At 36.8% G+C, this 17,980-nt stretch overlaps 1 protein-coding gene across 2 annotated transcripts in view; it reads left to right on the forward strand.

Moving 5' to 3' along the window:
* Positions 1–17,685, forward strand: part of RAD54B (RAD54 homolog B) — a 67,254-nt gene extending 49,569 nt beyond the window's left edge. For both annotated transcript variants that reach the window (XM_087749923.1, XM_087749934.1), the window contains 10 exons: positions 925–1,087; positions 1,803–2,028; positions 6,886–7,093; positions 7,636–7,775; positions 8,370–8,660; positions 9,811–9,986; positions 12,063–12,324; positions 13,632–13,698; positions 14,007–14,207; positions 16,957–17,685. In XM_087749923.1, coding sequence (XP_087606049.1) covers positions 925–1,087; positions 1,803–2,028; positions 6,886–7,093; positions 7,636–7,775; positions 8,370–8,660; positions 9,811–9,986; positions 12,063–12,324; positions 13,632–13,698; positions 14,007–14,207; positions 16,957–17,174 — 1,952 coding nt within the window. In that variant the 3' untranslated portion in view covers positions 17,175–17,685. The remainder of the gene's footprint in view (positions 1–924; positions 1,088–1,802; positions 2,029–6,885; positions 7,094–7,635; positions 7,776–8,369; positions 8,661–9,810; positions 9,987–12,062; positions 12,325–13,631; positions 13,699–14,006; positions 14,208–16,956) is intronic.
* Positions 17,686–17,980: the final 295 nt, after the last annotated feature.

A 17,980-nucleotide genomic window follows, 5' to 3' on the forward strand; every position in this document is an offset into this window, starting at 1 on the left:
AATCTACCAGAACTCAGCCCCTTTTCAGTAGGAAACAAAATCTCTCTGAATGATACAAGCTGTCAACCAACCTATTCCCATGAACTAATTATCAGTATATATCTGCTCTAGTGACATAACAATACCAGCAGCTATAAATTGCTTTCTCATTCTGTCCTCTGACAATACAACTTTTCAGTGAAGATGTGTAGCATCAATTTACACAACCCAGTATGGACATTGTCTAGCAAAATTATGACATTAGAGTTTGTAAACAAATTATGGCAAGCAAAACTGTTATTTAGATGTAGCCAAAAGATATATCCCAATACACTTCATGCTCTCTTTGTCTCTCTGTGTCTTCAAACCTGTCAACTTTTATTCATGCACTGTGGCAGCCTTTGTCAGCTCAGTCTCAGTCCTTCCCTATTTTTTTTTAACAAATCGTTGTCTTTTTATCTCTGTTTCTCAGGCAGTTAAGTCTTTCTGGGCAGCTACAAGAATATCCTCTTGAAATGTAGTGTCTAGACTTTATGTAGGTCATTGTTTATGTTCTTTTTCTTAAACTTTCCTTTAAGAAGCCTTTTAGAACTTCTTCTGATTTAACGCTATGCATTGAAAGTTGTCTTGCAACATTTATTAGGTAGGCAGTTTCACCTCATCATAAAAATACTCAGATTTCTCAGTTTGGCACCTTCACCTTTGACAGAAGTGCAAACTATTTGGGAAACCTCTGTGAAAGGATTTTTTATTTAGAATGCTATCTAGATGCTCTGTTGGTAAATCCATTTTCTGTCTGAGAATGGTCAATGTATTAAACAGTATTTTTAGCAGTCATTAGATCATCTACTTTTTTCTGTAGCTGAGTTAGAGAAATAATACCCTTTGCTAACAGACTAAAAATAATGTTTTTGTGCAATACTTGCATATGTTTTGAACGTCAAGATTCTCTAGTTATGCCAAGACCAAATGCAAGTCATCAGTGGACGTTCAATAAGGCTGGTTTACCTATGGTGGATGTAGTTGTGGATCCTTACATTGCAAATAATCTCCGACCACATCAGAAAGAAGGAATTATATTTCTATATGAATGTGTAATGGGAATGAGGTAAGACGATAATTGCCCTTTTGGCTTTCAATACCTGTAATATTTTCATGCCCATGTTTGAAATGAGACAATTTGAATGGGAAGATTTGAGCAATTGTTCAATTAATTAGTAATTTTCACCCAGCAAAGGTTGCACAAGTTTTTTCTGACCGGTATGTAGCATCATGCTTGCTGTGACTTTGCCAGATGTGATGAGAAGCTAGTGCACCAAAAGGCCTGTCAGTTCTACTGCAAATACCAAGTCTTGTAAACATGGATACAGTCTAACCCATGTTAAAGCACACTGCTTTCTGGGATTTATAATTAATATCATTCATAATTATTCATATAAGTTATAATTCAGGCATTTAGAATAAAGAAGCTGTTATACCAACCTGTTGAAAAAAATACAGTACTATTTTCAAAAGTGTTTTCTCAAGTCATAGAATCCTTAAGGTATATACAAGTTTTAAAAATACTAGATAATACTTTTAATTCTAAAAGAAGATTTAAACTGTTTGGTTTCGGAAGACTAATGCATTAATCTAGAAGAAGAGGAATTTCACTCTAAGGTCTTCAGGTATAACTGAATGAAAACCTACAGTAGAGCATAATAAGTATAAATAGGTTCTCTGTACTTCAGAAAACATCCACAAGAAGCAATTCGCTAAACCAGTTGTGAATAATTATAGATATGTCTTTTAAAATGTTACCATCGCCTAATTATATCTTACAGAGTTAGTGGCAGATTTGGAGCTATTCTTGCTGACGAAATGGGCTTGGGAAAAACATTGCAATGCATTGCACTTGTCTGGACTCTTCTGCGTCAAGGGGTCTATGGATGCAAACCTGTACTAAAGCGAGCACTAATTGTCACCCCTGGGAGTCTGGTAAAAAACTGGAAAAAAGAATTTCAGAAATGGTTGGGAAGTGAAAGGATCAAAGTCTTTACAGTTGATCAGGTAAGATTTATTTCCAAAAGGGGATTAGGTCATATTTCGCTCAGAATATGGGACTTGTGATTTTTTCACTCTTTTTTTTTTTTTTTTTTAACCAGAGACCAAAACTAGTAATTCTCTATTAATATTTATTTGTAATGCTTTATTTCTCTTTCAGGGAATTGCCCATACGGGCATTTAGCTGTCAGTAACCAGGTCATAGCTCAAGCTCACCTGCGTGTGTAGCATATGTCTATCTTATCTTTCCTCAGGCTTCACCTTTGAAGATGTAAAAGGTGACATGCTCCTCCATGTGCCTCTTTGGTTTAAGGAAGAGCTTTCTGTTTATCGAAGTGCACACCTTCCCCGCTTTATGTACCAGACCATCTACCTTGACTGACTTGTATTCCGTTTCTGTGGTAGTTGCTTTTGTCCTGTACTGAAAACTTTTTCCTCTTTGTCTTGTCTGTCTGTTTCAAGTTACTTCAGAAGGTTATTCCCTTTACTGTCACTGTCAAGAATTAGGTTTATGTAGGGGTGGTTTAAAGTCTCATGAATTACCAAGCCTAGAGGCTCAGTGTTAGATAATGTGAATATCTCTTGTCTCTAGAAGAAAGCAGACAAGTAGAAATCTTAATAAAGAAGCTGATGATGCTGATCCCTGTCCCTCCTATAGTGGAGCTGTTCCCACTGATAATGACACTCCCAAGTTCCTGTAGGGCCTGGATGAATCCCATGTCCTGATGAAGTATTTAATCTTTTAATCTCCTTGGTATACGTTTAGGGTTTTGCCTTTGGTTTTGCAACACAAAACTCTCTCCATCCTTTATTGCAAAGAGTAAAAGTTCTGGTTCAGACTCTGTGCTTCAGTGATCTTTGTTGACCACATCAGACTTGGGAAAGCACCTGGCAAAGTAAAAGACAGGGGAGTTCAAGGAGTGAGGCTGTAGTATCACTGACTGAGAGCTTTCTCTGGAGGAGAGCCACATCTTGCTCTGGTTATCCAGTAAGGCTTTCTTGCCATACATATTTTCCCATTAAGCATGGCTCAATATCTTAGTCAGAGGGTTGGGTCCCCTCAGGACTGGCATTTGTGAAGCTGTGAACAGGAGACTTGCTCATGCATTCATTAACACTTCTGAAGCTTTCAAATTCAAGCTCTGCTTTTTATGCTTAACCATCCAGTATTTCTTTTCCTAAGACTTCTGGTCCTCATGTCCATATCGGGTGGGCATTCACAGCAGAAAGGAAAGAGAAGTTGTTTAGCAAACTGTGGTTTCTATATGTACATTCAGCAATCTGCTGTACCCCTACTTTTTCCTTGCTCCTCTATATTTGAATTGTGCCAGTGGGAGGAAGTGGAGAACTTACAGTATCTGCATTGGTGCTTGCAACAAAGATATTTATTTTCCAAAGTTATTTTTTAATCTAATAGTTCCATACCAGTAGATTGAAGAAACAAATAGTACTTCATTAAAGATGACCCGATTCTTACATCAACGAGATTTGCTTTTAGTTTCTTGCATTATCCTTATCATCCGTATGGAAGAGTGAATATTTCAGATGAAATGGAAGTTTTCAAACTGTTTTTAAACTCTTTTATAGAGTGTACAAAGTTTTGTAACAGTAATTGTTTCTTTGAGTTCCACTCATTATTGTCAAACCCTTGAAATTACTGAACCTACTCATCTTCCACTGAGGACAATCCACATATAATGGGTGCTCTTTGCATCATTTGCTTTTCTTAGTTACTTGTTTCAAGATGTGGAAATGAAGCAAACTGACTTGTCAGGAACTGTAATGTAATATAGGTTAGGATGAGAAATATGGAAGTTTCTAAAAGAAGTGGATACAAAGCAAAACATGATATGACAACATTTTTACCTGTAAAGGTAGTTAGAAATAATTGAATGTTTTCTTGCAGTTTTTATGAATAATGTTGGGAGGAGAAAAACTGAATTTGCTGACAGTTATTATGACCCAAAAGGGCAGTAGCTTTAATTTTCTTTTAATTTAAATAACTAATATTCTTACTCATCTTGTTGGAGCCATTTGAATTGAGGACACTCAGCAGCTTTTAAGATTTTGTTCCCAAATAGCAAGGAATACATTGTCATGCAAAAAGGAAGACACAATATGACTTGCCTGGGGTATAATGAGGTATTTCAAAATAATTTACTGTCTATCTTCTCTGGAAAAACAGCAATTACCATACTGTTATTTCTGCAGTATAACTTAAAAGGAAGAGCTTGTCTCAACGTTTTTTTTCTATTCTTGCCTATAAGGAGTACGTTCAAAGAACTGGCAGACTTTTTAAAATGTGTTAGGCATGTTTTCCTCACTTTCACGCTGAAACACCAGGAACTGATCCTAACCCTTCAGTAACAGACTTTTCAAAAAAACAGGACATTATCTGCTTTCAAAATGTGATTACAGTTTACTTCTGTTAAAATGCAAATGTCATGTAGAGGACATTGCTTTTAAAATGAAAGCATCGCCACAAAGGTTGCATTTAGGTCTCGTTAATCCATGTTATCAGCATTTCAGATGGTGTTTGAGAGAATAACTCTTTTATCTGTTCACAGAGTATCGCTTCTGCTGGGGTTATTTTGGTTTTGTTTTTAAGTCAAAATATCTGGAGAATTAATTAATTCAAGGTTTACTTTGCTTCATGATTCAGCATTTTTTGATTTACACTTCACCGGCTATATCGGATTTGGACTAGTGCAAAGAAGGGTCTGTTCAAAGAGTAAGTCTGGGACATTATGGAGCTCTAATACTGATTGACAGTTTCTCCATATGTAGCTCCGGGCAACTCGCTTAAACGTGTCAAGTCACTTTGGGTAGTTGTGAAAATGGAGGCTATAATACATACATATCTTGCAAGCCAGTTAAGAGGATAAATTAATTACTTGAAATTAGCTTGTAAATTTATTTTAATTTATAGTCCATCATCCACTGCTGTTGTTATATACAGCAATGAATATATTATATTTGGCTGCAGGGGGCTTATAGTACATCAGGAATCTTCTGCCTTTTTTAAGGGGTCCAGAAGAGTTGATGATTTACCAGGAGAGGGATGTTGGAGGCAGTTCCCCAGTGCCCCCACCACTTTACCGGTCATTTCAGCTCACACCCAGAACGTGTAGGAAAAGAAAATGATTTCTGAACCCTGGGCATCTTCTGATGCTTGACTATCCCAAGAGAAGGTCGGAGAGGCATTGCGTCTGTCTTCAGGGCTGCAATGTGGAGCCTGAATACTTGGCAGGGACAACATTAGTGTTGCCTACGGGGCTCCTCTGTGTCTCTTTTCCTGTGTTGGGAAATGTTCTGCTCCTGTTTTGAAACTGGCAGTAGAAATACTGGCCAGAAAACTGGCAGTTAACTACAGTCCTGGAAACAGCAGGAATGCTTGGGTCCCATCCAAACACCTAGGGAAATCAGTGCATGCCCTTGTTACCTGCTCCTCACTGCTCCTTGCTTCCTCCAACGCATGCTGGGCCTCTTTGTGAGCAGCACGTGGGACTGATCTACCACAAGGTACTTTGTGAGATTAATGTGCCAGATTCAGCCCATAGATTCATCTGAATCACCTGCTAGGAGGCTCTAAAGGTTGTGATAATTAAGTGGTGCTGCTTTTACAGTGTATTACACCATCTGGCTCCAGACTTAGTTGTCTGTGTTTGGTAACTGATCTTGTTTGGAAACAAAAATACCTTCTGAGGCTCTAGCTTGATTTGCTTTCACAATTAAAGAGGTTCTCAGCTTGTCAGCTGGGCCTGTAGCCTGCATAGTGAACACCATTAAGAAGGAGTGTGCAGGGAATTACTGTCTAAGCGGAAAGGTAAGGGACGTGCCCACAGTAGATTTTTTCCATTTTTATGTATAATGGCAAGACAAGTAAGTAATCCTAGTACAATCACAAGTCTGTATGTAACTATTTCTAGGAAACTTTTTTGGAAGAAGCTCCCCATTGCATTACAGTGACTTTTTAGTTTAGTGTGTCTTTCTTTAAAGCTGGTTTTGTCTCTGAGGTCTAGAACTGCACACACACAAAACCTATTCTGTTCAGACTCAAGTGCTATCATATGGGCAGCCTTTGTTGGTTTTCCTTATCATCACATTTGGTAATAAACAAGGAGGTTTAGTTCTGGTTATTTTATTTAGGAGTTCAACGAAAGTCTTGATGTCTGTTGAAGGAAAAGGGTTTGAAGGGTATATAAGGGTGGAGGGGCTCACAGCCATTTTCTGACCAGTAATACAGGGTTTAGAAATAAATCACATTTATTTACCGATATATATTTTTGGGGGCTAGTTTTGGGCTCTGTTTTCTGAGTCCCAGGCTGCCCTTACTTGTTGGCCAACCCATCAATGTTAAGGGCTTGTAACAAAGTTAATACCATATTCAATTCAAAACTACAGGAGGAATTTTAGGTTGGTGGAATGTGGTAACTTCCTAGTGGATCACATTACTGCACCCTGCAGCTTGAGATCCCAAAGTGAATGTACAGGCAGCTACTTACGCCTCTTCGTTATCTTGGTTTTAATTATTCATTTGAAGCTTACCTAAATGTCAGGACTGGGAAGCTGTTACAGGGAGCCTGTGCTTTTCACCTTCACGGTAATGTGTCTCAAAGGCTTTGAAGGCCTAAAAGAACAATAAATTTTCTTTTAATGAGGTGGTAAAACTTTAAATTGCTGTATCAGATCCCATAATTCCTTTGCAAATTAGGAAAGAATCAATAATCCAAATTTATTAAGGTGATTGTGAATGTCTTGTGTCATGCGAGAAAAATTTCTGTAGACACTGAATGTTTAAGGAATATGATGGGTGATCTCAAAAGAAATAGTTGTATGATATATTTTCTTTTGTACCTGCAGGACCACAAAGTAGAAGAATTCATCAGTTCTCCACTTTATTCAGTTTTGATAATCAGTTATGAGATGCTACTGAGATCTTTGGATCAAATTCAGGCTATAGAATTTAACCTCCTAATCTGTGATGAAGGACATCGTCTGAAAAATAGCTCTATTAAGACAACTATAGCCCTCACTAGTCTGTCTTGCGAGAGGAGAATTATCCTTACTGGTTAGTATCTATAGCTACTTTTGATATTTAGCTATGCTAGTAGTATTAGGTTGGGTAAAGGAAAAAGCTATTGTAAGTATGGCAGGAGCACAGTATACATTTTGGCAATGGCTATTAAATGCACAAATCTGGGGTCTTGTAAAACCAGATTATTTCCAATTTTTTTTTTTAAATAAATGCAAACTTTGTCTAACTTCAGGGACAGGCAAGGAGACTGGGAACTTCTGTAAAGGAATCAGGACTCTTTTTACATTCATTCATTGGTTTCCTTTGTAGTTATTTAATAAAATTGATTTAGAACTTGGCTTTTTTAATTCCTTTGTCAAAGCTACTAGATGTGCAGTCTGTTTAGTTAGGGGGACAGTAGTTTATTAATCATGATAACGTTCTAGATTAATTCAGTACGCTGAGTAATTTACATTGAAACAAAACATCTGTTTTCAGGATGCATTCTCAATATTAAACCCTGCATTCAACAATTGTACTTCTATCATTTTCAAGAAAAAGTTACCAAATGCAGGATTGTTTTTTTCTTTTTCCAGGTACTCCAATCCAAAATGACTTGCAAGAATTTTATGCGTTAATAGAGTTTGTGAATCCAGGAATACTTGGTTCTTTATCCACATATAGAAAGATATATGAGGAACCGATTGTCAGGTCTAGAGAACCTTCAGCAACAAAGGTATATTATTAAAAAAAATGCAGTTACAGAAGAAAATTCATAGACAACACTGTGAAATTTGCTTTCTATGGAATAAAACAAAATTAAGGGCTATTAGTAGCAAAAGCTTTTCACCTTCCTGTTTGAAACAAAATCAGTTGTTATCAAAAGGGAGCTGGAGGAATACATGCATGTTGAGATCACGGCATTTCAGCTGCCTATTAATTATCTGGCAAAAATTGTTCTTCCAACAACTTGCATTCCCAAAAATGCCATGCAAATTACCATATGACGATACTTTATTCATTCTTAGTTTCTCCACAGTACTGCAAAATCTGCATGATTTTATTGCATCAATCAAGAAATTCTAGAATATAATTTGAGCCTTGGGTATCTTCTGGGACATTATCTTCCTCTGTGTAAGACTTTAGAAACCAGACCTAGAACTAAGCTAATGCAGTGGTACTAATTGGAGAAGAATTGACCATTACCGTCCCATGTCAGAAAGTGGTATCACACATTTAAAATAGTCTTTGACTACCTAATTAAAATCATACAGAAAATTATTGTGATGAAATGAAAGATTATAATGAAATTTGTGCTTTGTTCTTTTAGGAGGAAAAGGAGTTAGGAGAAAAAAGAGCAGCAGAACTCACACGCCTCACTGGACTCTTTATTCTTAGGAGAACACAGGAGGTTATAAACAAATTTCTGCCCCCCAAAAATGAGAGCATAATCTTCTGCCGACCAACAACACTGCAACTTGAATTGTATCGAAAACTGCTTAGTTCTCAAGTTATTAGGTCCTGTCTACAAGGCAGGCTAGAAAACAGTCCTCACCTAATATGTATAGGAGCTTTGAAAAAACTTTGCAATCATCCATGTCTTCTGTTTAAAGCTATAAAGGTATTTATTTGCAGGGGGGTGGGTGCCTGCAATTAGTCATTTCAGCAGGCAAAGGTCACTAAAACTATGTTATGGTCAATGTGCATGTTACTTAAGGTCATTTCCACACTCTGTTCTCACGTACAGCTTGCTTTAGGAGATCTACTTTCAAAAACATAAATGTTAGGAAATCTGAATGTACTCAGGGAAGGTATCTCACCAGTTTGCTATTGCCTTATGGTATTTTCTTATTCTTCATGTATTTTCCCTCTTAATCTTGTCTCTGAATATTTGTAAAAATACATATAAATGTGAATTTTACAAAGAACACTGTTAGCTAGAGATTATTCTGTGTAATCACTGTGCTGGTTCCTCTGAATCCTCCCTGCCCACATGATAATTTCCCTCTCTCAAGCTCAGTGACACTGGGAGCTGCAGGCTCAAGATGTCAGTGGTACTAGATGTCTTCCATTTCCACTTCTCCTGGGATCCCATTACACTGTACACCTTGTTATTTCTATAGAAATGTTCTCATTCCTATAGGTAAATAATGTGATGGTTAGAACTTGGTAATACTAAATTCTGTGGCCACTAGTCAAAGTCCAAGTAAGATGAGTGGAAATGTAAATCTTTCTTAAAAGACGTTCTTCATGACTTGTGGGAAAGTCCACAGCTCAGATCTCCGTGTAACTTTCAACACTGCCAAGTAAAGCTCATTGCCTTTACTTCATAGTATAAGCATCTTCCTAAAAAAAAGTCAATGACTGGGAAGTTCCATAATAAGGTATTATGGAAATTAGAAAGAATAAACAAGGTATTTATTTTTTCCCCCAAGTTTTAGATATGCCTTTGCTGTGGGTATACATCTGTGTGGTTGTTTAAGTAGAGAAATAGGGGTAGAACACATTTTCAGTTTTAAGTATTTCAACTTTCTACTCAGTTGCAAACAACATCTTAGATTAGAGGTTGTAAACTAAAGTAAATGCTATCAGTATTTTAAAACTGTGCTTTCAGTCCAGTATTGGGAGGTTGTCATGCTCACATGATACACTACTTTGTGGCAGCTTTCGATGCCTCCTTTTGTCTTTGTAAAAAAAATATAGCAAACTTTAAAAAAAACCCAAAACATATTAGAGGGGATATGGAGCTTGAATCCTTTTATTTTCAATAGGAAAAAAGCTGTGATCCTATGTCTGATGAACATGATGAGTCCAGTCTCTATGAAGGTGTAATAGATGTCTTTCCACAAGATTATACTTCGGATACTTTCTCTGAAATGGATTCAGGAAAATTGCAGGTGCTGGTGAAGTTGTTAGCAGCAATCCATGAGCTCAACTCTTCTGAAAGGCAAGTGTGAAGGAAAGGTAAAAGGGAGATAATAGGATATTGTTTTGCTTTGCAAATGCACGAGGACGTAATATTCAAAATAAAGGTGTTGTAACTGTTTGCAGAGGTACCAAGCATATTTATGCATTGTACTCCAGGCTCTTCCTTGTTAAATTACTAAACTAAGATTTGCAGCTAACATAATTTTCAAAGTTGCTCTTCCTATTTTTTCCAGATAAAAATCCTTGTATTTTTCATAGTAAGTTCCAGAGACTAAGTTTGCTATAGCCCCTGTAGTATGACATATTATCTTTACTTGCAAAGACTTTCCAATGCTTTGTATCTCCTTGAGGAGATGTATTCATGTATTAAATATTTTAAATTGCACTAAAATATTTTTAATTACTAGATTATAAATTTAATCTCTTTAATCATGTTTAACTGCTTAGTGTTTGCTGCCTTTTCTGCTCAGGGCAACCAGACTCAACAGGTGAACCTGCACAGCAACTGCTTATTTCCCCTGTGGTAAATGCCACTGACATGTAGGAAAACCTCTCTATCATAGGGTAATAGGATGCACATGGTTAGTTACTGTGGAATTGCTGATTCGTGGAAATCTCACATGACCTTGTATCCCATGATAGCTTTTTTATGTACTCATGCCTTAAAGCCCAGCTATTCCAAAAGTATTTAGCTTTTATCTCTTATTTAAATTGATGCTTAAATAGGACATGCTGTAATTCAGTAGCGGAAAGTAACAGCAGATCTCTTGGCACTGATGCAATGGAGTTTGTTTGCTCCTGATGCTCTCTCTTTACGAATCAGAAAGCTGAGCCTATCGTTGGAATTTAGATGCCTAACATTCATTGAAACCAGTGACAGCTAAATATCTAAATGTACTGGCTTTATTTCTTGTAGGTCAAAAGAAAGAGGGGTATCAGGAAAAAGCACCTTTGGTGCACCTTTTTGCTATATACAGACTCAATTCCAGTCCTCTTATAAAGCTTATATTCTAATTTTGAGTAAAAACAAAGGTGCAAATTTGGGGTTGATTGACAAACAAATCAATCTTGCAAAGTCTTTACAAACAAGTCTTGGATGTAGTTTGATTGTAGAGTCAACTGTAATAATAAAAATACTTTAAAACAATTTAAAAATGTTAATTTACCAGATTTTCCCTGAAATTATTTGTCTGATTCTTCAGTACTTGTTTTTAATAAAAAATTATTTTTAAAAATGGAGCACCTTTGATGGAATTTTGTACATTTAGTTTAGATTATAATAGACCTCCAAACAAGATCTGGCAGAAAATGCCCTAACTGTGCTTATTATTTTATTTATAGCTTAAATTCAAAAGAACTTTCTTTGTCCTCTCACCAGAATCATCCTCAATATCTGGGAGGATAGAAATTCTAGATTTGCAGAACTCTGAAACTTGTTTAGTCACAATTTCAGAGAAAAAACACTGACATAGTATGGGTCCTTAGTGTAAGGGATCAGGAGACTGATTTTGCTTTAAAAAAAATAACAACAAAAATGTAGACTATATCTTTCACCACCCTTCATCCCAGTTCTTTTCAATCATAAAATGTAGGGAAGAGTCATCGCTTTCCTGTTTGACTTCCATGATTTTGTTTATTAGAATTTTCCAAGGTTGTCTGTAGAAGTTCACAGTAGCTTTTTCAGTAAGTAGAGTCATGTATATATTATTTATTAGCTGCTACAACACCCTCTGCGAATGCTGCTTAACAACAGCTATTTTGTATAAATAGAGATTTTTTTTTTTTTTTTAAATCTATCTCTGTGGTTGGTTCTGGATCCCTGCACTCTGTGCACTAAGCCAAATTCTGTTGCGAAGGAAAACATTCATTATTTAACATTTGAATGCTTGACAGTAGGTATAATGCATCCAAATCCAGTATGTGCTTCAAATTAATAGGAAATGTTTTATTTCTCAGGAAATACGAGTAACCTCAGGTTGATGTGTAATTTTTGCTTGACTTGTGATTTTATTTTCTTATGTGTCTTCAGGAATTTGTTATTGGGCTTTAACTTTACCAAGGTCTAAGATGATAACTTTGGTTTACTGTTTGACAGAGTCGTACTGGTATCCAATTACACACAGACATTAAACATATTACAAGAGACATGCAAACGTTACGGATACTCTTATACTAGACTTGATGGACATACTCCTGTCTCCCAGAGGCAACAGATTGTTGATACTTTTAATAGTAAATTCAGTCCAGCTTTTATCTTTTTGCTGAGTTCAAAGGCTGGTGGAGTAGGACTGAATCTGGTCGGAGCATCTCATTTGATCCTGTACGATATCGACTGGAATCCAGCTACGGATATTCAGGTCTGATAACAGCTGTGTACATGGGGGTTGGGGTGGGCATCAAATGATTTCTTGATTGATTTTGGAATGCCTGGCTTTACATGTCTTATTGCTATGCAATTACCACATTGCATCTGGACAAGTACAATACTGGAGGAAAACTCCTTCTGAGAAGAAAAGAAGAAATACTTCTCTGTCATATTATGTATATTGGGATCATTAGAAGCCCCCTTGCAGTAAAAAATGAAAAGATTAAGTTCTGGTTTCTTTGGAGGAGCGAGTCATGTATCCCCTTTGTCTCCTGACCTCTTTTTAACTGGGAAGTTGATGTGTTTCTAAAAAGAAAAGAAAAACGTGATTAGACTGCATAGCAAATGTTGCTGTCGATTTGCAATACCTGAGAAAAAGGGAGAGGTTCTGATCAGAATTAAGAGAATGAGAAACTCACGTGGCAATGATGCCAAAAGAAAGAAAACAAAGCCAGTGCTCTGCTGTTCTTGTAATGGCACTGTTGGACTCAAGGGATTATTTAGTTGGCATAAGAGTGTTCCGTTAAAATAGTCCTTAACAATAACAATTAAAAAAAATCTTTTTATAAACGCAGTAAGAAACTTTTTACTGTAGAGTAATGCTGTGCGCTTAATACCTGAAGTAAGCTCTGATTCTTGGCCCTGCTCCTGTTCCAAATGTGAATTAGTACCCTCATGTGGTCACTTGTCTTGTTGCTTGAAACACGGTCTGCTAAATCAGTCAAATTGCTACAAGTTGCCAAAGACCACAAACGATGTTGTGTGGGTACTTGTACCCAGTACGTTGGTGTAACCCTTACATTTAAAAAAAAAAACATATAGCAGTACTCGGTTACATTTTGTTTGTTTAAGAATTAAAGGGGGTGTGAAACACTAATTTTGTGATTTTAAAAGCAATGGAAAAGTAATTTTTAAACATGTATTGTGGCAAAAAACAATTTTGGAGTTGGGGGAGAATGATGAGTATTCCTGAAATATTAAACAGTTGCTAATGCTTGGAAAACAAATATGAAGAGGGGATTCTGGCAGGAAAGAGGTGAAACCCCTACTTTCCTATTATAGTACGCAGAAAGAAAGGTGAGCATAAATGGCAGAAAGTAAGTTATATTTTCAATTACAGTTAATACCAGAAGATTTTTATAAAGGCAAAGACAGTTATTGAGGAACCCTTTCTTTGGACAACACCTTTTTGAATGAGCCAGCAGAACTGGTACTTTGATCCATGGAGGCTACAAGTTTTAGTTGAAATACCATTGTATAGTAGGCTGTTAATACTCTTCATCTTTTTGCTTTCTTCAGGCAATGGCTAGAGTGTGGAGAGATGGTCAGAAGCACACCGTGTGTATCTACAGACTGCTAACCACAGGTCAGAGACGGTGCTGAAACATACCCTAGAGTGAGACAGCTGTTGAAATTTTGTCCATAAGAGAAAGGGAGGGAGTGTTTTTGGAAATCATTCGTTCTTTAAAAACATATATTATTTGTTCTCAATTCAGTTAAAATAGAGACATCACATTGATTCATTTGCCTTTGCTTTGCTTTTGCTTGAATAACTGAAAATAGTGGTTTAGCTTTTCCTATGAATATTGTTATCAAGAAATGGATTTGACTTTTCTCCTTGATAAGTACTGGTCAAAAATTATCCCAGTGTATCTATTTTTTTTCCCAATACAGGCTCAATAGAAGAAAAGATTTATCAAAGACAGATCAGCAAACAAGACCTTTCTGGCGCAGTTGTAGACCTTTCCAAGACATCTGAACACATTCATTTTTCCACTGAGGAGCTTAGAAATCTCTTTACACTTCATGAAGATACCAGCTGTGTTACCCATGACTTGCTTGAGTGCGACTGTATGGGAAAGAAAGACCATCAAAGTGAGTTTCTTTTTCATTATCTCTGGCCATGGCTGAGGAGGTACATCCATTCTGAGTATATGGTCTGTCACTGGAGAAAACTGATGCTCAGTAAAATAGGATTGAAGTAGTGAGGTTCATTATGAGATCTTCCAGATATTGGCTGATTTCTCTAATCCATTGGAGCCCTTCACAAGATGAAGAGGAGGAAAGACTCATTCCTTGCAGTAACAACCAATTTGTGTATCGTGCCTCTTAATTCCTTGAAATAGCTATGGCCAGCTCAGCTAGTGATTTGTTACAACCAAACGACATTATAAGGTGTTTTGTTTCTAAATGTTCAAGGACAGTAATAAATAGCTGGTAAGGGTTAGTTCAAAAGCTGTTGATCTGAGGACAGGTATACCAGCCAGTACCAGACCAAGATCTCGACAACGATATGACAAATCTCTGAATATAAACCCTTCATTTCACAGTTATTAACTATAGCTGATGCAGGATGATTAAAATAGGTTTTTGAGAAATGCTGGAAGACCCCCTGGCAATTGTAAACCCGAGTTGAAAATATTTGCATCTACCCTTTCTGCAGGAACCTGACTCTGTTGTTCTTTTGGCATATCAAAATTGTTTTAATATCTTGCTGTATACAGGTATATAGGTTTAAGTTAGGAGCAGGATTACAAAAATATAATACTTCTGTAGCCATAAGAATATGACTTTCTCCTTTATTTTTGGTCCACATATTGATTTCATTGTCTTTGTATCTTTCTTTAATGATTGAAAAATTAGACCTGCTGTTTTGTGCATGAGTAAGTGATGTCCTAAAATATACCTGTCTCCACTTAGGTGCTATTACAGGATCTGTGTGGAAAAGGCACCTTTAGTGTTAAACGTTAGCCAGATTTTCTCATTGGTGTGCAGTGAGGCAGGTAGAGCTCCCAGACTGCAGAAATCCAGAGAAATCATATAATATTACTGTGTTGAACACTGGAACATATGATTTTATTTAGCATTTTGCAATTGTCTTAACACTCTTGACTGCTTATCTTATGCTTTGAACACATATTGGTTCCATCAGTTCTACCACAGCATTGGTCTCTTGGATCTCAGGGCAGTGAATGTAATCGGGACTTCCTCAAGGGTAAATTATATCTTGATCCCAGTGAGCAGAACCTTTTTGACAGTAAATCAAGGAAAAACCTGAAGGTCATTCTTAGACTTAAGTGGTGGAAATGTTAGAGTGAGGGGAAGGTTTGATTTCCTAAAGAGCAGAGGACAAACTGGCTCATCAGTTCCCTAGTCAAATTGTTGTCAGTCATGGTCTTCAGTTTGATCACCCCAGAATGCCACTAGCACTAGTTGGTCTCTTTGCCTTTCCTAAGAACAAAAAGCTGTCAAATTACTTCATCGGGGAACCAGATTCCAGGTTACTGGGGATAGATGCTGACACACAGAAAAGGCCAAGAACTTTCACTGATTTGTCTCCTCTATTTCTAGCAAGTGTGATTCAAAAGATGAACTAAAGAAGAGCCAAACAATATAATACAGGCTTCACCATGTATGAGCTTTTCATAGTGGTCTTCATTAGATATACCAATGAGACTGGATATTCTTGACCAAGCTCCTGTTGTCTGTTCATACTGGGGCCATCTTTAGGAAACCACAGGAGTCTTGAGGCAATTAACTGTGTATGGATCATGCAGATGGGTTGCTTTCTATTCTACTGGCTTTCAGATCAGCTACAAAGCTGTAAGCCTATTTTTTTTACTTGATCGTATTTTAATTTATGGAGTTAGGAACCCAGAATCTGTAAGGACTTGAGAAGTGCATCTCTTCTAAATTTCCTTCTGACCAGTAGAGTCTGTTTCAAGTCTAGTGCAAGTGGGCATCATGTATCAGTCAAAAGGAAGGTCTTGCATATATATGAGTCTTTATGGACTCTCCAAAAATGTAAAAAACTCAGGAATACTCTGAGTCATCATGCTGCTCATATCTCTGGTCTTTCCCAAGGAGCATGTAACACTGCTATGAAAGTATTTGACAGCAGGTTTTAAACCAATAACAGCAGTTATTGGTTAAAATCAGCAAACTGATTTCTTCATTTGTCACATGCATCAGATGAATCATGAAGCCAGCAATGTGTGACAAACCCTGCAATGACCTGGTACTGTTTGGGGCTTCAGAATCCTTTATCCAAAGTGAATTCCTCTCTTTGCGCTTCACAGGGAATAGCCTTTTCCTTACTGTGATATACAATATGCATTATTGTGTATATTGAACAACTTGCCATGATCTGGATGTATAGAGTGCACTAGAGATCCAGCTTTAGCGTGCTGAGTCAATGAAATAGCTGTTCAAACTATTCTTAGCTGGTTGGAATGACTCCTCTGGGAGGAAATAGAAGCTAGCATGAATTTTGCTGCAACATACTTCTAGATTCAGATTTACTTAAAGAATGGGAGCAGCCAAATGTCACAGAATTAGGAAGAAGAAAGGAAATTGTCAGATAAGATATTTCCTTTCCCATCCATTTGTAGAAGGATTTGTCTTTATGCTTAGCATATGGTGATTTTGATAAATTCAATCAATGAGCAAGAAACAGTCTTTCCCTTCTGACTGTGAATACATGTGTTTGGTTTTCATTGACATAGAAGGATTATATATGCTGTTCTATTTTCTCTCATTTGTTATCACCAACTGGTTTATTGACTCAGACTGAAATTTTCTGTCTTAGTGTTCTCTGATTAATCTACTGCATCATTTTTTTCAGATCCTTCTTCAGATAAGCCTTCTGTGTCTAGAAGTTGCCAGCTTGGACAAAACCATGGGAAGCCTAACTCAAAGAAACCACTCTCCATGTCACAGTTGATGCAATGGAAACATTTCTCGGGGCAATATCAGACTCTAGCTGATCCTTTCCTTGAAAGAATAAAACAGAATGTTTCTTTCATTTTCCAGAACGTAACCAGTCCAACTTCCCCCACCTAATAAAACTTAAGTGTCTATCCCTGCCACTTGCATCCTCCTCCTCGTGGGTATAGCAAACAACTGATGTGCAGTTACTTTTTGTTCTTTTTGCCAAGTTCTGTTTTGTGTATTTCTGACAAGGTTTCTGGGTGAATGTGATTCCTGGTGTTTATACAAAGTTACAGTTATTACTGGGTTAATCATACTTACTATAATTATAATACAGATTTTTAAAACTAACTTTGCTTTCCAGTCCTCTGTTGCTTTGATATCATAATTACTAAGATTGTTTTTATGCACATTCCTATGTGTCTACTTTGTTTTATAGTTTTCATTTGATCATAATGATTTATTGCTTGTAAAGCTGGCAACTCTTAAGCCAAATTTTATAAGATTAGGCAATTCTCTATACATGTATATGCTGTTAACAAGAGTCTGGTTGGATTTTTGTTTTGGCAGTGAAAAGTTATGTATCTGCATAAGTGAGGTTTTATAACAAGGTAGGTGTTTGTTCCCTTGAATTTACAATTTAACGAAAGTAGCAAGTAGCCACTGAGGTCCAAAATTCTGAGACCACAGTTGATACTGTGTCAACATATTCTGAAATTCACCTATTGCTTTTACTTGAGAAAATAAACAAACTTAATTTCTCAGACATACAGAGTACAGGCTTATCTAATTTCTAGCTAACTACATTTATGGACACTTTTTGCCAAACACTGGAGTACTGCACACATTTTCACTCTATATTTTTATTATGACTATATTTTCCTTCTTCTCTGAGGGCACAAGAGTTTGAAGTCAGTTTACAGCTTTTAAGTGAAGTA

The sequence above is a fragment of the Nipponia nippon genome, unplaced genomic scaffold, assembly GCF_047370975.1.
Source record: "Nipponia nippon isolate SJK-2023a ecotype South Korea unplaced genomic scaffold, ASM4737097v1 scaffold_1, whole genome shotgun sequence".
NCBI classification, from domain to species: Eukaryota; Metazoa; Chordata; class Aves; order Pelecaniformes; family Threskiornithidae; genus Nipponia; species Nipponia nippon.